The sequence below is a fragment of the Haemorhous mexicanus genome, chromosome 5 (genome assembly GCF_027477595.1).
Source record: "Haemorhous mexicanus isolate bHaeMex1 chromosome 5, bHaeMex1.pri, whole genome shotgun sequence".
Taxonomy (NCBI): domain Eukaryota; kingdom Metazoa; phylum Chordata; class Aves; order Passeriformes; family Fringillidae; genus Haemorhous; species Haemorhous mexicanus.
In genome coordinates, this window is record NC_082345.1 from 69919468 (window position 1) to 69944455 (window position 24988).

General features: G+C 39.0%; 1 protein-coding gene across 3 annotated transcripts in view; it reads left to right on the top strand.

The window, feature by feature from the left end:
* The first annotated feature begins 385 nt into the window (after positions 1–385).
* The window catches only part of UPF2 (UPF2 regulator of nonsense mediated mRNA decay), a 53795-nt gene continuing 29192 nt past the window's right edge, over positions 386–24988 (top strand). For 2 of the 3 annotated variants that reach the window (XM_059847504.1, XM_059847506.1), the window contains exons 1-11: positions 386–537; positions 5309–5688; positions 7291–8070; positions 11930–12090; positions 13099–13296; positions 14549–14698; positions 15097–15200; positions 15521–15606; positions 21948–22056; positions 23225–23338; positions 24525–24641. In XM_059847504.1, coding sequence (XP_059703487.1) covers positions 5327–5688; positions 7291–8070; positions 11930–12090; positions 13099–13296; positions 14549–14698; positions 15097–15200; positions 15521–15606; positions 21948–22056; positions 23225–23338; positions 24525–24641 — 2181 coding nt within the window. In that variant the 5' untranslated portion in view covers positions 386–537; positions 5309–5326. Of the gene's footprint in view, positions 538–842; positions 1142–5308; positions 5689–7290; positions 8071–11929; positions 12091–13098; positions 13297–14548; positions 14699–15096; positions 15201–15520; positions 15607–21947; positions 22057–23224; positions 23339–24524; positions 24642–24988 lie in introns of those variants that run through there. The other variant, XM_059847505.1, reaches the window with a different exon arrangement.

Sequence of the window (24988 nt, forward strand, 5' to 3'; positions counted from 1 at the left end):
ATGACGGCTGCCGTGACGCCTGCCGGGCACAGACACGTCACCGCAGTGACGTCACGCGGCTCCACAAGCCGAGTCGTGCGCTGAGGTCACGAAGGAAGCGACATTCAGAGGCTATTTCCCCCTTCCCCGCCGCTGTGAGGGACGCGGGGCCGAACCCTTTTCCTCTTCCATTCCCTTTCTCGTTCCCGTTCCTCTTCCCCTTCCGCCTCCGCACTCCCGGTAACCCGTCCGCCGCCAGGACCCCGCGCGGGGCTGCCCTCCGCGCTGCCTAACCCCCGCCCCTCGGAAAGCGCAGCTCCGCGCCGCCCGCAGCCGCGGCTCTGCCGCCGAGAAGCGGCGCCGCTCCTCCCTTCGCGCCCGGGCGTGGTGGGGCGGGCTCGGCGGGCTCGGTCGGGGCAGCGCCGTGGGTCAGGCAGCGCGGCGGCGGCACGGTCGGCGTGAGGGGAGAAGCGCTCGGGGGCCTCGGAGGGGCGGAGGAGAAGGAGGAGGCGGCGGCGGCGGCAGCGCCGGGCGGGCCCATGTCGGCACCGGGCACAGGTACAGCGGGCACCGACGGGACGGGAGGGCGGTGCCTGGGCGTGTGTGGGGAAGGGGTCTCGGGGGCGGGGGGAGAAGGGCACAGGGGCCTGGCTGGGGCACGGGGAGGGGGGTTCCGGAGGCGGAGGGGCCGTGGGGCTCGGAGTAGGGAAGGATCGGGTGGCGGTGCCTGCGAGCACTGGGAGAGGGAGGCCGGGAGAGAACCGGAAGCTGCTGTTCCCGAGCTGCTGGTCCCATCCGGGAAAGGGCCCGGGCTGCGGGAGAGCTGCGAGAGGGGGCTGGGGTGGTAGCGAAGGAGTCTTCTTATACTTAGCGCCTTGTCTCTAGGCCTCTGTTTCACTGTGGGGAGCGCGTTCCTGCAAGTTTAGCAGCAAAATATTCTCCCCGAGAGGTATAGAAGCGAAAGTAAAAGTGCCCGGCTGTTCGGCAGGCCGGCCAGAAGATGTGTCAGTGGCCTGAAGTTGTGTCAGGGGAGGTTTAGGTGGGATATCAGGAAAATATTCTTCACCCAGAGGGTGGCTGGGCTTTGGAACAGGCTCCCCAGGGAAGTGGTCACAGCACTGAGCCTGACAGAACTCCAGAAGTGTGTGGACAATGTTTTCAGGTACATGGTGTGACTCTTGGGGATGTCCTGTGCAGTGACAGTAGTTGGACTTTGATGATCCTTGTGGGTCCTTTCCAAGTCAGGATATTCTGTGAACCTTCCCTTCCAACTGTGTGGGGGACTCTTCTCTGCACTGCGTTTTTGTTTTTTTGGTTTTTGTTTTTTTTTTTTTTTTTTTTCCTGTGTGCTGGGTCTCATTTTCCAAAACCTGTAAATTTATTTTCTCCTCACTGACCTGGGTATTTTTCTTATGCACCTTTCCTCCCATTAAGAGAACTTTAATTGCATTTCAGTTTTTGAAATTTACAGCCTTCTAGTGGTGTGATAACTAGTGATGGAGGAGTTTGTTGCTCTTTGAGATTTTTCAGCCAGTCAGAGGTGGGACATCTCGCCTACATCCGTTATCTCCCATATCTCTTTTGTAATAAGCGTAGCTGCAGAAAGGACTGTTTATGTAATCCATTTAATTTCAAGTGAAAAATTTCATTGTGTTTAGTTTAATAGAGCTGTATTTCCTTCTCTCATACTTGTGGTTGCAAGGATAGGGATTCTGGATCATATTACTACAGGCTTTGGGAGTAGACTGTTTTTATTGACTTCAGAGTATTGCTTTGATGGCCAAAGTGTTGCTGTTTATTCTTTTATTCTGAATTATGAGTAGATTTGTGATCCTGAATACTTTATATTACTCTCTGCTTTCCTCAAGAGTAAATATATAGAGAGGTTTTCTGAAATGTTACTTTTTTTTAAGTCTCTGAGCTCAGAGTATCATGAACCCAGTCCCATTATTTCAAATTCCAAGATTATTGTTAAAAAAAGGTAGAAACATAAGTACATAAAAATTGACTTAACTGCGAATGAGTCACTGTATGTCAAATATTGAAAAATTAGGAAAAATGGTTTCCTCTAAAAACATTTTGTCTGTAGGTGCTGAAACTGAGAAGAAAGAGTGTTAAAGCATGTAAGTGTCAGTATAGAAATGGGCTGCCAGGAGTCCAAAAGCACAGGGATGTTTGTCTTGTCTCTGTTTTCTCTGTCCTTCCTAATTTTCTGGTGTGAGTGCTGGTTTGTCCTGTCTGTTGCCTTATGCAGTTCATGCCATTATTATGCCTTTTCATCCATGCATTAATTTAAATGTGAGACATTAAATAGAATAAATGTTTCCGTGCCATCTTCAGCCTTGTTAGCTATGGAGATGAGGCCCAGGTGAGCCAGCCATGTGTTCCCGTTTTTCCCTGCTTCCCACAGCTTTTGGGAAAGTTGCTTGTGGCATAGTTCTGCTCTCCCTGTCAGGGGGACTCTGTGCCGGCTGGAAGCTCCGCCTGGCTGGAGCTCCGCTCTGGATCAGCCCGCGTGTAGCTGGAGGCAGCGGCAGCACCGCCTCCTGCTGCCCTCGGGCGTTTGGTGTCGCACAAACGAGCTGGCAGAGCCATCGGAAAGGTTTGGGAGATAAGGAGCTGTACACGTAGTAGGTAGTGAGAAGTATTGCAACATACCTGTTCTGGGATACAGAACAGAATCCTACTGTAAAACCAGATTTTTGGGGTGTTTTGGACTCCATTGTTCACTGGGAAAAAGTGGACAATATTGCCTTGTGGTCAAAACCATAACGTGCCAAATTATGCTCCCTCCCTTTTCTTTTTATCCCGTCTTCTCAGGTTTGCTTTTATAGAAGGAAGCATCAGATACATCTTTAAAACATAATTCAGAGTTCCTAAATTTAGTAAGAGGATGAATGGCCCTATTGGTAAATGACCCTGTTGTTAAAAGTTACTTGTGTAGCTGGATATTTTGTTCAGAGTATTGGAATTGTGACATGCTGTTCCAGCATTTCTTTAAACATAGGCAACACCTTCCCTCTTTGGTTAAATACTGATTTCAAAATAATACTGTTTTAAGATCAGTGTTTTTGGAATTCAAATAGTTCTGAAATTTTATAGTTGTAGACATGCATTAGGGAGCCAAGTGTGCTACTGCTTGTTTAAGCAGTGCTGATTTGATTTCCTTAAGTCAGTATCAGAGACGTTTCCCTGTTGGTGCCGTTGCCAGTTGCTGCCAGAGGCCAAGTCATGAATAGTGTTCCCCATTGCTAAGTTGTCACTGTCCAGGTGTGAACACTGATACTGTAAATTTTTGCACACCATTTTTTCTTCAGAAGTCCTGGATGAGCACCTTAAATATTGTAATACAGTTTCATCTGTATTGGTGGGATAGACGGTATACAAATATGTCATTTTCTTGTTTGAGAGATGGCAGAGGGAATGTGCAATGCTTCTTAAGAAACATATCTTCTTTATTGTGAAGTTTTATTTATAAACATATTTCAAAAGAGGTAAAATTAATACCAGAAGCACTCTACATTAAATTGGAGTGCAGGTGTCTCATTATCCACTCTGAGTAGATGCAGGGAATTGGTGAATCTAGCATGTTTTCATAATCCAGAGTAAAATGTTAGAAAGGCAAAAGTAGGGGTGGCCATTGGGAATCATACTGGTGTTACTAATAATAACAAAGTGATGGCTCTTCAAAGGGCATCACGTGCAGTGGTGTCCTGTCAGTCCCACCTATGCATGCATTTAACTTGAAGCATGTAAGTATCTGAAAATTATTTTTGATGTTAAGAAATTCATTTAGGCTGAAGTAAAAGCCTAGGTGGTTGTAACAAAAAGACCACAATTGCCTCTTGTGGTCCTGCCTGGCCCACCTGACCCTTACATGAGTCAGCAGAATGCCCTTGCATTCTAGGCTGTAGCACCAGGAGTTAACCATAAGGCTGAAGGTGAGTCTTCCCCCTCTGCTCAGTACTTACCACATCCAGGTGTGGGTTCTCTGTTCACAACAAAGGCATTGACACACTGAAATAAGTTTGTTGGAAGATCACCAAGAACAGAGGGAGGCTGGAGGACATGATATCTGAAGAGAAGCAGAGAGAACTGGGTTCTTGATCTGTAAGAAGAGAGGGGGAACTCTTATTATTGTCTTAAAACAATCTAATGGGAGAGCATAGTGGAGATGAATCTGGCTTCTCCCCCAAGCTGTGCAGGGACAGGATGAAAAGAAACAAACGCAGTATGGTGCATGGCAATTTCCAGGTTGGTATCAGGAAAAGCTTTTTCTCTGTGAGCCCAGAGGGGACCGTTGCTTCTGTGTTCCTGGAGATACTAAAGCCTTAGCCAAGCCTCTGATCTGTTTGGAGCAGGGGCCTGAACTAGGTGCTCATCACAGTTTCCTCCTAATCAAAACTGTCCTGTGATTTTACCCTTTTGTGTTCAATATGTGTTACCTTTTGTGTCCTTAGCCAAATGAAACCAAAGCTTGGACAGCTGGAAACCCCAAAGAGGCTAAAGCTCCTACAAAAATGTTGGTTTAGAAGGAGAGAGAAATTGTAGCATTTGATAAGTCTTGATAATTGCAGCCTTTGTGATATTATATCCGTTTGCTCTGCTGGCAGGGAGGTTTGTGCATCCAGCTTAGTCAGCACTGCTCGCTCTTCAGCTGCTGCATGTGCTGAGTGCTGGAGATGCTGGGGACATCTGGGAGGGGTGAGGAAAGAAGGAAGCAAGTTGATGCCTTTTCACAGTGAGGATAATCCAGCACTGGGGCAGGTTGGCCAGAGGGGTTGTGTAGTTTCTTTCCTTGACACTTTCCAGGACTGGAACAGTCTTGTCTGAACTGATTACTGACCCTGCTTTGAGCAGGCGGATGAATTACTTGAGATCCCGTCTAACCTGCTTTATCCTATGATCCTAAGTAGTGGTAGTGGAAGGGGGAGTATTCTTGGGAGATGTGTAGAAAGGTCAGTAAGGTGCAGATGCATGATGATGTTTCAAGCATGTACTTATTTTTAAGTTTGGGGTAGTTTGTTTTCATCAGTCTTGAATTATTTTTCTTTCAGATGGACTTGTTTATGTTCAAGATCTTAAATTCCTTGGGTTGTAGAAACTTCAGGATGCTTTTATTTCACAATTCGTGCTGAAGACAACTTTGCAGAACAACATGCTTACAAAATGATTTGTTTTTACTTGTCAGGTCCATTCCTTAGTTCAAGAAAACCTTTATTTTGATGAGTCACACATTTGTGAGTTAAGTGAATATGGGTGAGCTGTGAAAAAATGACTAAAATATCAACAGCAATTTAAAAGTACTTGTTTTCCTGTGGTTCTGCAGGTTTGCCTGGGTAACACAATGCCAGCTGAGCGCAAAAAGCCAGCAAATATGGAAGAAAAAGAATCTCAGTTGAATAATAAAGAAAAAGAATTTAGTGAAAGGCGACCAGTGAGCGCCAGGGAGAAGCCAAAAGAAGATGTGAAGGTTGGTATGAAGAGAGAGACTTTAAAGGTTCCCGAAGATAAAAAGAAAAAAATGGAAGAGGATAAAAGAAAGAAGGAAGACAAGGAGCGGAAGAAAAAAGAGGACGATAAAGTAAAGGCAGAAGAGGAGCAAAAGAAGAAAGAAGAAGAAGAAAAAAAGAAACTTGAAGAAGAGGAGAAAAAGAAACAAGAAGAGGAAGAAAAAAAGAAACAAGAAGAAGAAGCTGCCCAACTGAAGTAAGTTACCTTTTAAAGGTTTAATTGGGCCAAATTAACCCAAAGGTTTAATTGGGCTGGAGTTCTGTAATCAGGGTTGTGGTCAGAGTTATAAAAGATGAAGTGTTTGAGTTACTTTTAATAAGTTGCAAGTAATGTTTTAAATTTTACATGCCTGTCTGATAGTGATTTATGACTTCTAAGGGGTTTTGAGTTTTCACTTGTAACCTCTGTTACTTTGGGCTCTATTATGGGGGTTTGATAGTGTTCTGCAGGTGATGAACATGGAGAGCACAACTGTGCTTGAGTAAATGTTGTGATTTAACCCCAGCTTGCATCAGCTCCACACAGCCATTCCCTCCCCTCAACAGGATGGGGAAGAGAATCAGAAAAGTGAGAAATCTCGTGGGTTGACATAAAGACAGTTCAATGAGTAAAGCAGAAGCTGTGCAGGCAAGCAAACCAAAACAAGGAATTCATTCTTCACTTCCCTGGCAATCCCCAGGACAGCAGGGCTCTGTCAAATGTTAACAGTGACTTGGGAAAACAAACACCATCACTCCTCTCATCCCTCTCCTTCCTTCTTCCCCCAGATTTGTGTATTGGCCGTGGTGTCATATGGACTGGGATATCCCTTGGGTCAGTTGGGGTCAGCTGTCCTAGCTGTGTTCCCTCCCAGCTCCCTGTGCATCCCCAGACTCCTCCTTGGTGGGGTGGGGTCTTGACCATGTGTAAGCCCATCCCAACAATAGTGAAAACACCCCTGTGTTATCAGCACTGATTCCAGCACAAATCCAAAGCACAGCCCCACAGGGTTATCACTTCAGAGTATCCCCACAGGATACTCTGAAAAAAAATAATTCTGTCCCAGCCCAAAACAGAACAATAAAGAAGCACAGATGCATTTAAGGTGAAGTGTTATTGTCCAAAAGTTGGGAGTACAGACTTAACAGGTCTACAGACCATACATAACAGGAGCAAATCTGATGTGAGAAATTACTTCTAATCAGTCACAGACAGCTGATGGCAAACTCAGAATGTAGCCTGGCAGTTTAATATGTGATATTACCAAGACCATGTTTCTTAGTATGTTATCCAACCACAGTGCAGTGTTGAAGGTGGCATCTTTATAGGTCTGAAATATTTCCCCTTTAAGATTGAGGCAATGTCATAGCCAAATTCTGGGACAGATATATTTCACCTATTCCAAATTTTCTGTGTAATTTCAGTAGTCTGGCAATAGAAGATTTTCCTTAAATGTGTAATATAGTAATCTTTTGAAAGGCTGTTTCCTCTTCTGTGGGAACTTCATCAGTAGGAAATGAAGTTTTGTGTTTATATTTTCCAAGTCTGTTGGGATTAATATGTTCTGCATAGAAATACTTGAGAAATTTTGTTTTGTAACCAGTAGTACTTGCCCTTTGCAACACAAAAATTAAACAGAGTTTCTGAAGCAGATGCTTTATCTTTCTAGGATTAACTTAGTAGATATTAAAGAAGAGAGTAAGGTGAAATTGTGTTAGAACTCCTGATGTTTTTCCAATTGTGACCTTTTTTCCTTTGAACTGATACTCTGAGATGAAGGTTCCATAACAAAAATGACTAATTTTTTATGTTGTATAGGGAGAAGGAGGAAGCTCATCAGCTCCATCAGGAGGCTTGGGAGCGCCATCAAGCAAGGAAAGAGCTCCGCAGCAAAAACCAGAACGCACCGGAGAGTCGTCCGGAGGAAAACTTCTTCAGCAGACTGGACTCCAGTCTGAAGAAGAACACAGCTTTTGTTAAGAAGCTAAAAACCATTACAGAGCAACAAAGGGACTCCTTGTCCCATGACTTTAATAGCCTGAATTTAAGCAAATACATTGCAGAAGCAGTAGCTTCTATTGTGGAGGCCAAACTGAAAATATCAGACGTGAACTGCGCTGTGCACTTGTGTTCCCTCTTTCATCAGCGATACGCTGATTTTGCTCCTTCATTACTTCAGGCTTGGAAAAAACATTTTGAGGCAAGGAAAGAAGAGAAGACTCCCAACATTACCAAGTTAAGAACTGATTTGCGTTTCATTGCAGAATTGACAATAGTTGGGATTTTCACTGACAAGGAAGGTTTGTCTTTAATCTATGAGCAGCTTAAAAATATTATTAACGCTGATCGAGAATCCCACACTCATGTTTCTGTGGTTATCAGCTTTTGTCGGCACTGTGGAGATGACATTGCTGGTTTGGTACCAAGGAAGGTAAAAACTGTTGCAGAGAAGTTTAACTTGAGCTTTCCTCCTAGTGAGATAATTAGCCCAGAGAAACAACAGCCCTTCCAGAATTTGTTGAAGGAATACTTTACATCTTTGACCAAACACCTGAAAAGGGACCACAGGGAGCTACAAAATATTGAAAGACAAAACAGGTGACAATTGAATGTTGCTTTTTACCTATGAATAAAAATTAGTTTATTTATGAAATGCCTAGATTTGTTGCAGTATTTATGAACAAAGTCTGTTAGCAGTGTGTACAAGATAAGTGTGTTCTGCAGTGTTTCTAAAAAAAAGTTCTAAATTTGTTCTGAATACTTAAAAAGCAGAGACAAAACAGACTCTTTAAATATCTTTTAAAGGAAAGGGAGGTTGACCTTTAGCTGTAATTCTCTTTCCTCTGTTTGGTGCTGTTTCCTTATCAGCATGAGAGCAATGCTGCTTTCCCAGCTGGTACTGTCCTTTTCCAGTTGGCACAATCTGATTTCTCCCTTTCCACCCACATGTATCAAACGAAGCATATGCCACAATTGCTTTGGCTTGTTTACTTTTTTTAGTGTACCAGGATTAAGGAAAAAAATAGGTTAAGTTAAGAAGGGATCTGTTCCACTCCAAGGTGGACAAATATATATTAAATAAATGTATTAAAATGTTGGAGGGCATAGACAATTTGGTAAAAGTCCTCCTAAATATTTATATGTAGTACTAATATTGCAGCAGACTTTGAGATCTGAATAATTTCATTTCTGCCATGTTCACATTTTTTAATAACTGTTTGCTTTAAAGCATCCTGAATTCTCATTATTGGAGCCAGCCTAAACCCAAATGCTATTCTTAAAACAGTCATTCTTAATTTCTTCTGGAAGCATTCCAGTCAGATAGAAATGAACTCGTTACTGTTTATAGACACATATTTCAGCTAAAAGGTTGGACATCCATCCAGAACCAAATGTATGCTTGGAATGCATTAAATTTTTATGTTTCCAAAGCAAGAGTCCTTTGTGCTGATGGGTTTTGTGCTGCAGTCCTATCTGGTCTCAGCCAAGTGTTGAATTTCACAGGATCATAAACTGACTTTTGAGGTACTGTTTTCTACAAGTACCTTACTAATTCAAAGTACATTACTGACTAAGGTATAATTTTTTCAAAGTGAATGAGTATGAACCTTTATATTTTCACAATTACCATTAGTTCTAGGCACATTGGTTCTGGCTGGCATTTCAATGAGTGGATGTTACAAAGTCTGTATGATAGAAAATAGAGTGAAAAAAGTTTGAGGGATATCAAATATGTTAAGAAAGCAAGGAGCAGAAAGAATGTAACTGATCTGGGAGAAGGAAATATACTTTAATATTTACTGGTACTGCTGCTTAAAAATGACTGGACAGAGCCTGACCAGCCTGGTCTGACCTCATCACTGAGCCTGCTTTGAGTAGATCAGACAAGGGCAGATGAAGGACCTATTTGAGCACCTTGTCATTGAATTATCCCTCCCTGTCAACTTGGGTAAGGCTTTGTTTTGGGGAAGGAATGTGAAGAGCTATCATTTATCACTGTATTAAGAAAACTCCATTATTACTCTCTCTGAACTTTAAGGTGTCTATTTTAATTTCTTAATGAAAGTTGAGGAATAAGTTTTGTTAAATAAGACATCAAAATCTTTCCTACCAGATTTTATTTGTTTACAACATCAGCAACAGATTTGTGGCATTTCCTGGCTAGGGAAGTGCAGGGCATGAGGAGGGCAAGACAGAGATTTGCCAAGTTAGAAGTCTATAAGTATTACAGAAATCTTCCTGAACTGTAGATTGTGGGAAAGTGATTGTGCAGTTGATTCCTTACTTGCTTTTGAATTTTTATCTTTTTTTAATGGGCAGTAGTTTTTTGGGGTGTTTTTCTTTGGTTGGGTTGGTTTAGGTTTTTTTTTTTTTTTGTTTTGTTTTTGTTTTGTTTTTTTGTTTTAAAGCCCAATAATCCTATTGGATAAATCAGTTCTCTTGTATTGAAAATCTGATCCATTTTGCTGTAGTTTTTATTCACAGTGTTATTCCACAATCAATAAAGTGAATAGGGAGTGAACTGTTCCCTTTTGTACATCAACTGTGTCACATGTTAAGGTTATGATATTTTGTTAGGTAAATAACTCATCAATTTATCTCTGTTAGGAGAATGACCATGAAGTAATTTAAGCTGTACAATTTGGTTGAATTAATTGAAAATTACTGTGCTAAATTAACAGTGCTTTAGTGCTGTGTTACCTGTGGAATCATTTAGGTAAAATTAAAGCAGACTCAAGTGTTGGTGGTTAAGTAGATGGTTAGGAAAAGTACCTTGAGTTACTCTTTGACTTTAATATAACATAGAACCTGGTGGTCATTTGGTTACACAGGTGAGGGCACAACAAAACTTGTCAGGCTGTGTCATTGGAGGAAACGCCTTGATTCCCATATTCTGAAGAGAGTTTTCAAAAATAAGTGTTAGATATGGAAGGAACTTCTTTTGTCTAAATTAAGGATGTTTTTAAGATGTGCTGAACTTGCCTTGTGCTTTGAAGAGACATAAAGACAAGACAAGTACTATACTATGTGCTGTACTTGTAATTGTATTCAAAGGTGAACCGTGCTTTTTAAAGTTTGCTTCATTTGCTTTAACTGCTTTGAATTTGTTAACACTTGTCTTCTTGAAACTGAAATACTGACATTGAGAACTGAAAGTCTTGTACTATTGTTACAGCACTTTGCTTTTTTTGTTTTTTAATGATAGCAGAGGGCTTCAATGCTCATGTTTATAAAGCTGCTGGTTTAAAATCTGTATGCAGTAGACAGCGGTCTCCATGGAAAAGCTGTGAATTGACACTTAATGTGTTTCCTGAATCCAAACTGATCTGCTGCACTTTACAAATACTCAGTGGTTATTTAATTTGTTAATTTTTCTTTGCTGTACTTTGCAAGAGCAGGCAATACCTGTTAAATAAGTGTGGTTTGTCAAAGCAATAGAACTTTTGCCAGCATTAATGCTTTTTGCTCTCTTGCCAGACACCTGTGTCCACTTTTGGTTCTGAGCAGGGATAAGGGATTTTGTTGCTCACCCTCTGAATGTGTACAAAAAGACTTTTGTTTTACAATTAATCTGGAACAAGAAGACTGATATCCCTCAACTTACATTTCCTTAATTATTTCAGAATTCTTATGCCACAAAATGGCATGAGAACTTGGCAAGACTGTGACTGCCTATTGCATAATAAAAGCCTAATGGTAATGGAATCCTATAGATGATAATGTAATGATACAACCTGCTTTGGGTTTGTGTCATTTGCCCTTTTTTTTCTGACTTCTGATGCTTTCATCTCAGTGCAGGGTGCCTGGTCAGTGATGCCAGCACTTGTAAGCAGTGATTAGGTTCCTTCAAGTGTGAGTTACTTTTGGCAACAGACTTCAACGTTAAAAATTATTATTTGAAACAAATATGAATAGTTTTGTAGAAGAAAATAAAGAGCACCTGAAGAAACAAATATGGCTGCTCATAGTTTGGACTGATAGCCTTGAAATAACTTGTTTTGTTGGAAAGTCAGTGGGCTGCTTGCAAATTATTTGACCCTCCTGGTGATAATAGTTCATGTAATCATTTAAAGAATGGAAATGGGTTGTTACAGGTGCAAAGCAACTTTTATCTGGCTTATTGATAAAGTTGAATATTTTAATTTACTATGTAAGTACTTTTTAGGACTTTTTCAGCCTAATTGTGGCAAAGAGTAAGTGGGCCTTTCTCTTTGACATGGAAGCTGGAGTTTCTGTGATTCTACTGTCCTCAGTAGGACTGAAGTTGGAAATTCAGTGTGATTTGGAAAAATAATAGTGTCACTTAAATGTTTGCTGTTGCAGTCTAAACTAGAATTGTTGCAGTTCCCTCAAAGAGGGCAGGTTAGCTTTGCTCAGGGAAATTCCTAATGGCTCAGCATAGCTCAAATCTGTTTGAAGGGAAAAGGTGTTCTTACTGTAAGTTTGGTTTTTGTAGACGCATTCTCCACTCCAAAGGAGAGCTGAGTGAAGATCGACACAAGCAGTATGAGGAATTTGCAATGTCGTATCAGAAGCTCTTGGCAAATTCTCAGTCTCTGGCTGATCTTTTGGATGAGAACATGCCTGACCTCCCCCAAGAGAAGCCAACACCTGAGGGTAAGCCACATTCTAAAGCAGGTCAACAGAACCCTGGACTCAGCTTGGATGTGGTGGGAAAGCTCACCAAACCCTCTTAGCAGTGTGTTCTTTCTGCTAGTTTCATTTCATTCAGCCTTTCCCCCTAAAGATATCAGTTAATGAATAATACATTTATTTTTTTAAATTAAAGTTATTATGCCTAATAGGTAGCCATAATTATTGTATATTCTGTGTAGTTATGGAAACCTAAATAATATCTCTTTAGGTTTGTTTCTGGGGATAGAGTAATAAATGGAAAATTAGAAATGTTTTTAACCTGATCCTTTCCTTTAATATTATGCAGGTTTTAGTATTTAAAAACTGGGTCAGAGTTTTAGAAGCTGATACTGTTAAAAAATATGTTTGAAGTCTATTTTGAGTGATGATGTTGTGGGCAGGAACATGTTTATAAGCCAGATAAGTCACTAGGTGTGGCTGTCTGGCCTCCTGAGCAGGAGTGCAGCTTTCAATGCCTTTGAATTGAAGCTTTGAGATTTGTTGAGATGTTGTTGAAATCATGAGTATCTTTTGCTTTAAATTATCTTGAACTTTAAAAAGCTATATTTTTTTAATGCCTCCGAGTAATAAATTGTTCTTTTTAAACTTCATCCTTGAAACTCAGTGGGGTACATACAGTTCATCATACTCAAAGTGATTACTTTTAATGCTAATGTTGTTAAAGTCTGTTACAACTTTCTAATACCACATAATGTGCTGCTGCTAGTTTTTATTGATTTGACTTCCTCTGATTCTGTCTGTATTTTTAATCAAAATGAAATTTATGATCTTAAGATAATTTCTTGGTATGTCTAATACTAAGCTTGAATTGTTAAAACCACTTTGAAATACTCATTGAAATATTCAGGTGAAAACAGATGTAGTAATAAATAGTTTAACACTTTCCTAGAAGGACTCTTAAAGGTGCCTCCCCATAGAAGATTGTAAATTTGTGTGAATAACTTTCTGATGGTTTCACTACTTTTGCAGAACATGGACCTGGTATTGATATTTTCACACCAGGAAAGCCTGGAGAATATGACCTGGAGGGGGGTATCTGGGAAGATGAAGATGCTAGAAACTTCTATGAAAATCTCATTGACTTGAAGGCTTTTGTGCCAGCAATTTTGTTTAAAGATAATGAAAAATATTCCCAGAACAAGGATTCCAGCAAAGATGAATCAAGAGGTAGGATGCTTAGATAAGTTATTTTCTTCAACATATCTTGTCCAACAGATAAACCAACTTGATGGGAGTAATGAGTCTCTAATGAAATAATTTATGGTAATTGGGACAGTACACCAGTTTGGATGAATTTTTAGGGAATAAACAAGGTGAGATAGGGATTACATCTGGCTGTTAAGGAAGAAAAAAAGTAAATGCATTTTAATATCGTTAGAATTGTAAATTTCAAGAAATTGGAGGTTAACCAGTGTGAGTAAATACCACCTTTTCTGTGAGAAATGGGAAGAGTTTCCCTTCTTTGCAGATGTTAGTGTTTGGTTTTTTTTCCACTGTTATTTTCTTATTAAATTATTAATAGTAGGTGAAATTGTCAGCATAAAATTTCACTAGATTAGAAGGCCTGAGTGGTTCCTCACTTCTGACACAGCTCTCAGTTCACAACGAGGCATGTGCGGACTTCAGGTGCAATGGGATAAAGAGTCACCATCCCTGGCTCACAGTGTAACAGGAGATGCATGATTGGAGAATTCTGGCATTTCCCTGTAAGGATCTTTAGATATTGGAGCAGCTTGCCCAGGGAGACTGGAATCTCTGTCTTATTATTTTCAAACAACTGGAAAAATACCTGAGAAATCTGGTGTGAATATTGTTCATCCGCTTTGACCAAGAGGTTGAACTGGAAATATCACCAAAGTCCGTTTCAGACTAATTTTGTCTGTGATTCTGAACATGTTACTTGTTTATAAGTCTGTATTTCCATATGGTGTGTGCAGTGTTTAGAAGTTGTCACACTTGGCTTTGAAAAATTTTAGAGTTTTAATAAGGTTATCTGCCTTGAAATTAATTTATTTAAATTAAGCAGAGTCTGCAAATGTGATTGGAAAGAGGCCTGAAAAAACAGTAAAATTCTGTAGATTGTAATCTCTTGAAAAAATTCTCAGTGTTGGACCAGTGTTGTGGTCCAAGAAAAATATTAACTACTCTTTTCTGAATCTTTCAGATTCAGATATTGTGTTCAAGGAAACTAATAATTTTTATTTGACCTTTCATACAGCATGTTATTTCACCCACACTTTCCTCCTGTTCTGTTTTTTCCTTTTTTTCCTTTTTTTTTTTCATCTGTGTAAAAGATTTTGCATTAAGACAGTAGAGATGTAGGTTTAGCAGCAATAATCTTCCTGTATTCTGATAAGGACTGTGTGTATATAACAGTTTGTTAGTATTTATTTGGTATTTCTACTTAACTTGGAAATAGATTCAAAAGATGCCAAAGATAATAAGGAAGCAGCTGGGAATGAGGATCTGGAATTGGAGCTGGAGAACCTTGATATTAATGATGATGCACTGGAGTTGGACTGTGGAGATGAGGCAGAAGATCTTACGAAGAAGCTTCTTGATGAGCAAGGTAAAAAGAATTGGTTTTAAGAATTCTTTTTCTTTGTGATTTGATGTTTTTTTAACTTGGTTGTTTTAGTTAGTGGATTTGTAGAGTACATTCAGGGCAATTAATTTATTTATGAAACTAGCAGCTAGAAACTGCTAGGATTGTGATAAATGTTTTTGTAGCAAGTCATTCAGATAAAAAAGAATATTATTTTAAAGGTGTTTATGTAGTGAAAGTTACCAATTCCTTCACACAGCTTTCAAAAGTAAGCAAATGAAAAAGCGGTTGTCTGAAGAGTGACTACAAAGAGGAATGAATACTTAACAACTAAACATTATAAATGCACCTTTTGGGGAATATGTTGGTAAATTATTTCATAGCTTAAAGATGTCTGCTGCTTGTTTATTTCCCTCTGTTAGAACAAGAGGATGAAGAAGCCAGTACTGGATCTCATTTAAAACTCATAGTAGATGCTTTTCTTCAGCAGCTTCCAAACTGTGTCAACAGAGACCTCATAGACAAGGTACCGTCATAGTTTCAGTTTTTTGCATTCTTAAAAGCCATAATGCTAGATCAGATAGATAGGAAATAAAGATTTCAAGCTTTGGAGTCTGACAGTAGCTGAATTAATTTTTAATCAGTCCATATTCCTCTCAGTGGACATGTTTTCTGACTATGCCAGTTCTAGCCAAAACTGAAGATTTTTCTTTATGGTTATTTTTAAAGCAGTTGTATGTAGTAGGAATGTCTCTGTAAAAGCAGTGTTTAAACACCATTTTCTGTTGCTTTCTTGAAAACCCACTGCATTAAAGTGAAGCATTGCATTAACTTTGCTCTTTATAGGCAGCAATGGATTTTTGCATGAATATGAATACAAAAGCCAACAGAAGAAAACTGGTACGAGCACTTTTCATAGTTCCTAGACAAAGGTAAGAACAGAAGGGGACCAAGCTGGATCCACCCATTTATTATTTAATTTAGCATGTGCATGTATTGTTTAAAACCAGTGTATATTACATTTGTTTATTCCTGATCTGCACTTTTGTAGTGGCTTATGCTGAAGCACCAAATAAATATTTAGAATCAATGATCCATGATATTTTGTAAAAAATTAAGGTTTTTAATAAGGAATTTTTTTTCCCCTGGTACTTGGTGTTTACAGCAGATTTCTTTTCATTGCTCTTTAAAAATTACTTTTATTTTTGTGAAAAAAAACCAGCAAAACCTACCTGATAACAAAAAGGGAGGTTTTATTTCATTCAGGACAACTTGCACTTTTTTTAGAGCCTGTTGACAGTTAGAGCACAGAATAGTTTGGAAGGAGGGTTTCTTGTGATGTGTTAATTCTGATGCAGTACGTGGCCATTGTAACAGCCTTGTTCCTTCTGCAACAGCCAGTTCTAGGCCAGCCACTTTGAGCCTGGCCTCTTTTGTCTGTGTACATCTGCCTGTGTAAAGCTCTTGCTGTTCCTCCTTGTCTTTGTGTAAGCAGATTTCCCGCACTTACAGGAGGAGCCGTGCTTCCAAAAATGTTTGCAAGCATTCAAATAAAAACATTGAATTCATTGGAGGAATGATATATTTCTCTGTTCTCTGGTTAACTTGAGCCTTAAAAAGGTGAAATTATGAAGAAGTTGCTTTTCTTGCTTCATCTTGCCCTATTTCTCATGATAAGCTGTTTTGATGCTGAATTTAATATAAAGTGAACATGATCATCTTGGAATTCTTGTTAAGAGTTTACACTGCTTTGATTCTATTACCTTTTAACCCTGGGGGGGAAAAACATAGCTTAAGTATCTGTTTTGTCTCAACACATGTGAAGACTGGCTTTGAAGAAACAGACGTTGGTGCTTTGTTTTCCTTAAGTTTAATCATGCTTGTGCTGTGTTTTCAACCCTAATTCAGCCTGTTTCTACATCCCGTCTGCAATAAGCATCTGCCGTGCTAATAACCCTGTTCTCTTGCTGTGTGCAAACCAATGGTTTGTTTGCTGACTGAGGTATTTACCTGACTCCACGGTGAAGCAGTGCTCATGATCTTTCATTCTCGTATGTCTTCTTGCCTCTAAAACTTACAGGTTTGACCTCAATGTTTGGAGATTTTGATAGAGGCCTGATTGTGCCTAACATATTAATTAATTAATGACAGTGGAGGCAGGCAGCTGATTATCTTCTGTGTTAGATGTAACAAGGTGCTCTTCAGCCCATATGTAGGTTGCAGGGGAAATAACATTTCTGTTTATCAGCCTGCTGATAATCATGAAATGCATCAAAACACAATGTTAGCAGAATTTCTTTTTCACTGCTTAGAACATCTACAGCAAAGAAAATCAGCAGGAGCACTTAGACTTTTGCCTTCAGCTCTGCTATAATAGAGAATTTTCATACTTGTAAAATGGAAGTGGCTTTTTGGCTGGTCTGTGACCATACAGTAATGTTTGTGCCACTGCCCTGTATTGTTTCCTGGTGCTGTAAGTTCGAGTTGGCTGAAATTGATTATTTACTCTTGGCACCTCTTTGAAAATTCTTTATTCTCTTTGCATAATCTACTAAGTTGTGCTAGGTGACAGTGATCTGGAGGAACTTGGAGATGTGCACAGTGAAAAGAGGTGCTTTCAAACAGGAACAGCATGATAAGGCTTGTAAATTCAGCAGTGTGATTTCATAGATGGCATGAAAGCAAAAGTTCAATTCCTGATATATTGCACTGTTAAAAAATGTGTCTGTGATCAGGCTGTACTGTGAACAGAGTTAATAAACTCCTAGAACTTTCCTCATTGCCATTGATTTGTCATCTTCCCAGTGGTAATTCCATTGCCTTGCAGATTTATATTAAAAGTAATAATAATTTAAAAAATATTAACTTTTCTCATAGACCTCAACAGAGCAGGATAGATGGTGGGATAGCCTCGAGGAGCTGCTACTGTTGTGATGCTTCTGGTGTCCAGTAGTTGGAGCTAACACTGAAGTGAATGGCTCAGCTGATCTTTTCACTGTTGGTCTTTAATTATAAATATGAATTATTCCTAATATTAAGAAGTACTAACATTTGATGTACAATTCTTTTTTAATTCCTTTTCCTGCTGTCTGCTTGAGGACCTACCTGACTAATAAATAGTCAAGCTACTTTGATTCTTTCAAGGTCTTCAGTTCAGTGTGCCTGCATTGGTGAGCCCATTTCGAGGCTACTCAGCTGAATAGAACAGGATGTTGACTGAGCTGCTTATTCTGAGCACAAGCAGCTGGATTGTAAATACCAGCTGAACTGCCCATAGATGCAGACAATTTGAAAGGGCAACCTACCCCAATATTTAAGTAACTTTTACCAACTGTATTGCTGCAGTTGGTAAAAGAGCAGTTCTGCTCTGTGTCTTCAAATCAGCATTCATAATCCTTTCTGATGTAGAAAATTCTGTATATTCTGTAACACACTGCTCTGAGGCTTTGTCTGCTGTGCATTAATGATGGTTTTGCTCACTGTATCTCTTCACTGATCCATAATGATATGGCTTTACCTTCCATTATTGTTGTTCCATACTTGTTTTTACTAGTCCAAGAATTTTTGCAATATCTCTTTGGAATACTGTGGGAGAAGAGGGCTTGTTAAGCTAATGATTTTGAGGAGGGTTTTTTGTGAAAGCTTCAGAGGAGCAGTGTCCTTGAGGATACAAATAAAGCAGTATGTTTTCAAAAAGCATTTAGTTTCCAAGCATATCAGTTAATGCTGTTTAAGTTTAGCTGCTTTATTTGCAGCCATAATGAGGTATTTCAATGACAGAATAAGTTCTCTTTCTTCTCCTGAGATCACTTTTGGGAAATGTGCAGGCACAACAGTTTCATCAAGTGTAAAACTGCTTTTTTGTTTGATGTGTAAAACAGACACTGTGAAATCAAAGTCATTATGTAGTGTTGCCAAGGAGCTTTCTTGCTACCACTAGGGTTGGATAGATTGGGACAAATCAGGATTCTTCAGGACAGGAAAACTTAATTTGACAAAAAAGGCCATTTCTTTCTCAGCTCACTGTAAATCAGTGTTAGAATGCATCTTTGCCCTGCTCTGTTGAATACTGATGAGTGGATCACATTTACATTTTCAGCTGTGATTTGAACCTCCAGCCCAACAGAACAGAAGGCCTTTTAAAAAGATTTTTCAATGCCAGGATACAAGTGGCTTTCACATTTGCATTGGAGGATTGATTTAAAACTAAATATTAGCTTTTTAATCCAGGACTGCAGGCAGTGATTTAACCCATACTGCTCACAGCTTTAGGACCTTTTTGTATGGTTCTTTGCTGAATTATCTTCCTGTACACAGAATTATTTAGGTTTACCAGAATGCTGCAATTCTGTAAATGATTTTCTTTTACTTCAATATGAGAAGTCTGAAATCTTTTCTTAGGCTTTAAATTCTAAACAATGCTAAATAAATGTTAAGCAGTATATAGGGGCTGTTGTGGCTTATGGTATTTTTTGATGTTCCAATCCATGGTGATCTGTGTTGCACGTTTACCTGCAGGAAGAGATCTCTTTTCCACATGTAAGTTTTTAGTGTTATTATTGGTTGTTCTTCATTCAGAAGTTAGCTGCTTCTTAGGTGTTAAATAGTTGTTCAAATTTTAATTGAAAAGCTGCAAGCCTCCTGTATATTTCCTGTCAGCTTTTCATCCTGAGACTTCTCTGTATCTAGGTTCTTTTTATTCAGTTGAACTTGACTTATCAGTGTTTGCATGGCCTTTTTCAGTTGAGGATAAAATTGAGGGATATGCTTGAGATCAAGGAGCTTTATGTCCTGATGAAGAAATAAAAGCCAAAAGTGCTTCCCTGGTAACATTCCAATTCCTCATCATCCTTCTCTTGCCACTGAGCAGTGTGGGTGGCACTTAGTACCTGTTCAGGCCCTGTGAATGCACTGGTTTTATCCATTATCATTATGCTTGTGAGGCAGGAGTTCTGGCTCCATTGCTTTATTCTTTAAGCTGTCTTGTAGAATCACAGAAATTAAGAAATGTACAAAATGCCCCCTTCACTCTTCCTGGGCATAAAATTTTGGGTGTATCCATTTTAGAGAGATTGCAGTTAGGACTTTGAGATAAGTTTTTCTGTAAGTTGGTTTATGATTTGCTTTGTTTGTTTGGGCTTTTTAAAATAAACTGACATTTGAAATGGTGGTAGAAAGATGTACTCTTAGATATTTTACTCATGTGAGACTGAGATCCAGAACTGGCTGGGTTTCAGTTCATGGTATGTGGTCTAAATGACAGTGGTCAGAAGTGGTGCTTTTTACTGTGGTGCTGAATATTCAGGGTAATTCAGAGAGTGACTGACCCATCCCTGATGCCAGATCTTGCTTCATAACCAGAAGAGCAGGAAGAGAAAGCAGTGTGGGGTGTGTGGGGCTTTAGTTAAGTTCTTCCCCCCCGCTTCTCGAGAGAAAGAAATGCTTTTGGAGGGAACAAAGCACTGCATGTACCAGTAGATGGTGCCACTGCTACTGGAATGTCTCCACTGCTGAACGTGAAATTGTCTCCCCTGAGAGGGAGCAAACTCTATCTCTGATTACCAATTTCAGCATAATTAACCCAAGGCTATTCCTTATTATATTTCACCTATTTAGAAATACCCAGTCTTAGTATGCTTCCTCATGAAGATACCTTTTGTGTCCTGCAAGGGAATAATAACAATGTGCTCTAAGACTTTAATTTTCCCCTAGGTATACTCAGTTTACAGAGGTGAAATTATTAGCTCTCAGCAGGCCAGTAATTGTTGAGACCAGAATAAAACTTTCTAATATTTGTTTTAAAAGAGTTGCCATACAGAAATCCCCTCAGTTAAATACACCCTCTTAGTTCAGCCACAGTCCTCTCTTAGTTTAGCTTTTGTGGGTGTGTGTGAAGTAGTGAGACTTTCACTTCTCTCGAAGTTAATGGCTAAATGCTTAATAACATGGTAGTAATTTGCAGTGGGTAGTCAGCCTTGACTGTGTGTTCCAACAAGCTTGAAAAATGTAAATACTGCTTCAGTTATTGATTAACAGAAGAGATAAAACCTGTTAAATAGGTAACTGAGATAACCACAATATTTCACCAGGAGTCTCGTGTGTTACCAGCAGGCTGCCTGGTTATGTTTTTGGGGGAGTGTATTCTGATGCTTCTAACCCAGAATTTAAATACATAATTGTCTCTTTTCCTGCAAGTGGGTATTAAATATCTTGGAAATGGGCTCCAGTGACATATAAAGAGAAAGGAGGCAGTTGTGATGGCTTTGTTTTGGAGTTTTTGACTTGATGCTTTGTGCTAGGACAAGCTCTGTGTATTAGCTGTGCTTTTGGATTTGTTTTTTTTTTAGCATAGTTTTTTCTTTTTGTTTTCCTTTCCTGAGCACTAGGGAAAACCTTAATCTCTCATTAAATTGTAAACACAAGATGCATTTTCCCTTACAGGCAGTTTCTCAGAAGAAGCATGCAAATTTAGATGTTCCTCTCCACTTACTTTGGCTTGTTCTAGAGTTCATCTGTTTGCTGCATTACCTTAACATTCTGAAAATAAACTGAAAATACTTCCTTCGGCTTGTTAAATGATATTATGAGGCCTCAGAGTACAGTTGGTTTCTCTGCATTTAAAACTGATATATACACAGCTGGTTTGCATAAATGTGCAAAGGAAGTGTGTGTGAAGGCATGTAATTAAAGCAAGAGAGAAGGAAATAAGGAAATTCTATTGAAAATTTGGAAATATTACCATTTGTGGGAGTGTTAGCAGAGTTTTTGGGAAAAGAGTGGCCACATCACATCTGCTCAGCTTTGTTTTATGTAATAACTACTATTCATTTAGGAGTTTTCCACCTTAAATGTAAAGATGTTCTCTACCTTCCTAGTTATATCTGCTGCTTTTCAGAAAAAATATTAATACCTTGCCATAACCCGTGGCCTTGTCTGTAAGAACCTTTTTTTACATGTTGAGATGGATCTGAATTTTCTTTCTGTTTAGTAATTTATTGAAGGTCAGATTCTGTAGTTGATGGTATTCAGCATTTTACCTATGGCAGGAGTTAAAAAGGAAATGAACTGTGAAGTATTCCAACAGGATATGGGGGTTTGCTTTCTAGTATTATTTTTAAATCATACTGCATTCTGAAGTGGGCCGAAAAAATTGCATGTATGTAGTTCTATCAGTGCATTGAGTCTTTTCACAAGTGAAATGGTACCCATATTTGTACACATAAATATGTTTTGGTCTATAAATTGTCTATTTTATCCTCTCCTTTGTTTGCAGATTGGATTTGCTCCCATTTTATGCAAGACTGGTTGCCACATTGCATCCCTGTATGTCTGATGTAGCAGAGGATCTCTGTTCCATGCTGAAAGGGGATTTCAGGTTCCATGTATGTTTTGGTGATTTATATTTTTATTAAAACCAGATGAACTAATCTCATAAGTTGACCTTTGGGGAAAAAACCCACTTTGTGTTGTGTAGGTACTTCTAAAATTCAGTGAATATTTTTCTGTCATCTCAGCAGTTCTAGAAAAAAGAAGAGAAGGTTTTGTAGCTTTGTAAGTCTTTGTAAAAGAGAATCTTTTGCAACTTTACATATATGTTTACATATTTATATAAATGAACTGTACAACAGGAGTTACAAAAATTAGAAACTCTGTTCCATCTCTGTTAAGAGTTTTCTGTAAATTAATTAATAACTTGCTTTTCAAATGAGACCTGACCTATTCTAATATTTCCCATTACAAGGCTACTATTGGAGGGATCAGTATTGCCATATAATATTTAATTAAAATTAGATTCTACAATTTTTTTCTATCAAAACATGTATTTTTCGGTGTTGTTTCCTTCATTCTCTTTTTAAGTGTTATAACTAAACTTGTTACAGGGTACAGTGGTGATTCCTTCACCATTTTCTGAGCTCTGTGGCAGAGATTTCAATTTTTTTTCTAACATTGACATTAAAAATGTGTATAAATTGCTCAGACTTACCTGAATCTTAACAATGTTGACTTTCTCAGAAAAACCTCTTTTTGTTGGGGAAATACAATTTTATATTTTGTGGGTTATGTTTAGACATATATATATATTTTTGTTTGGTTCCTAAATTTATGCTGAACACCAATTATTTTAAAAGTCTGCACATTATTAAATCTGACTTTAAAAAACCATCAATATTTAATGTTTCCTTGAGGACAGTACAAGTGGCCCTACTCACATAGAGACTTCTTATTGATTCTGAAAATATAGAATCTAGAATTCTTTATCACTGCTTCACCGGGGCAAAGGAGGAGGATGTTAGAGTAATTAGGAGTAGGTATGTTAGAGGAATTAATTGTTTTGGGGGGTGAGCAGATGGGGAAAAGAATTGAAAATCTTCTTAAGAAACGAGGTTGTAGGGAGGGTTTTAGGAAACCCAGTGAGAAGTAAAGGTGGAGCTTGAGGAATCAAAGTGATACCATACACTGCTGAATCCCCAGGTGTGTTTTGTGCATGTTCAGATCCAAGTAATTTGGAAGAAGTGAGGGCCTACCATCAATTCTTGGTTGTTTTTTTAGGTAAGAAAAAAGGACCAGATCAACATTGAAACAAAGAATAAAACTGTGAGATTTATTGGTGAGCTTACCAAGTTTAAGATGTTCTCCAAAAACGATACTCTCCACTGTTTAAAGGTTGGTGTTGTGATAGTCCCCCTACTTATCTGCTGCTGATGTTACCTGAATTCATTGCATGGGTTGTTTTAAACTCTAGTGTCAGTGGCTGCTGTGCATGAGGAGACTTTTGTAGCTCCTGTAGAAGTTAGAAGCTTTTACCTCTTCTAATGGGAGGAATATATTAAAATAAACTTCTACATTTGGACATAACCACACTGCTCATCATTTTCTTTGGAAGTATGGCAGACATTGCTACTTACTAATCTTCTGTACATTGTAAAACTCCCATAATGTTGATTTCAATTAATGTTTCTGTGTGGAAAATAACAATAAGGGAGAAGGACGGGACGCAAAAAGCATTTCAGTGATGCAAGGAGAGGCTTTTATGCCATTTAAGCAGGAGCTTTTGTTTGTTGAGGAGCAAAACATCTCTGGGAAGCGTTAATCTGTAGGCACATCATCTCACTTTGCATGTTGCATTCAAACCTCGAAGTCCCAAATTAAAAATAGGTTTTAAAAAATAAAATGCCTTTAATAAAGGATGCTGGAGACTGACAGCTTAACATCACTTTCTATATGAATAGTTTCTATTCATTGACTTGCTAGATATCAAAGCTGAATTCCTAAAGAAATCATAATCACTCATGATTTCACCTCACTTGTCCATAAAATGCTGTTAAATCCAAAGCTGTGTTCATTATAGTTATTGCTTAACTGAAAACAGTGCAGTGAGGTGTGCTCTGAGGTTACTGTGCCCTTGTGCAGTGTTAGTGGGTGGTCTGGGTGGTGGTTTTATGCTGGTCTTTCAAAAGATCCTGTTCTTCTGAAGCCTAAATTTGGGGTCCATAGACTGTTCTTATAAGAATTTTAAAATGAGAATGGTTTGGGCTGGATGGGACCTTAAAGATCATCTGGTTCCAGCCCCCTATCTTGGACCAGTTCTCTTTCCTCCAAGACTTGGTTTCTCAGAATTCCATCCAAGTGGCCTTGAACACTTCCAGGGATGGGGCATCTACAACTTCTTTGGGCAACCTGTGCCAGGGCCTTGCCAGGCCTAACATCTGATCAGTGAAATCCATTGGCATTTATTCCATGAAGAATTTAGTACCCCAGCATAGTGTCCAGTCTGGTAGATATGACTTAATGTTTTCTGCAGCTGAAAAAGATGTTTAACAAGCTGTGCTTTTATATAAATACATTCCAGATGCTTCTGTCAGACTTCTCTCATCACCATATTGAAATGGCATGTACCTTGCTGGAAACCTGTGGAAGATTCCTCTTCAGATCACCAGAATCTCACCTAAGAACCAGTGTTCTTTTGGTAAGAGGAAACTTGTTGTCTTATGGGGGAGGGTGCCATGTTCTGACTTAAAGTAATTACTTCTTTTTGAAACTATTCTCAAGAACTCCAGTTGACCTGAAAACCTCTTCATGACTTAAAAAAAAATGTAAAAAAAGGAATTCAGTTTCTGAGGTAAAAAGCTATTGCTCTCGAACTACTAGTAATTCAGAGGCAGGACAAACCCAGAGGATGAGGTTGAAAGAATATATTATCTGTACCTGAACATGCCTGAAATAGTGTTTGAGGGGAAAAATAGTAGTAAACAGAACCAGACATGATTTCAACTGCAAATGAAAACATATGTGCAAGAGGTGCTTTCTATGCCC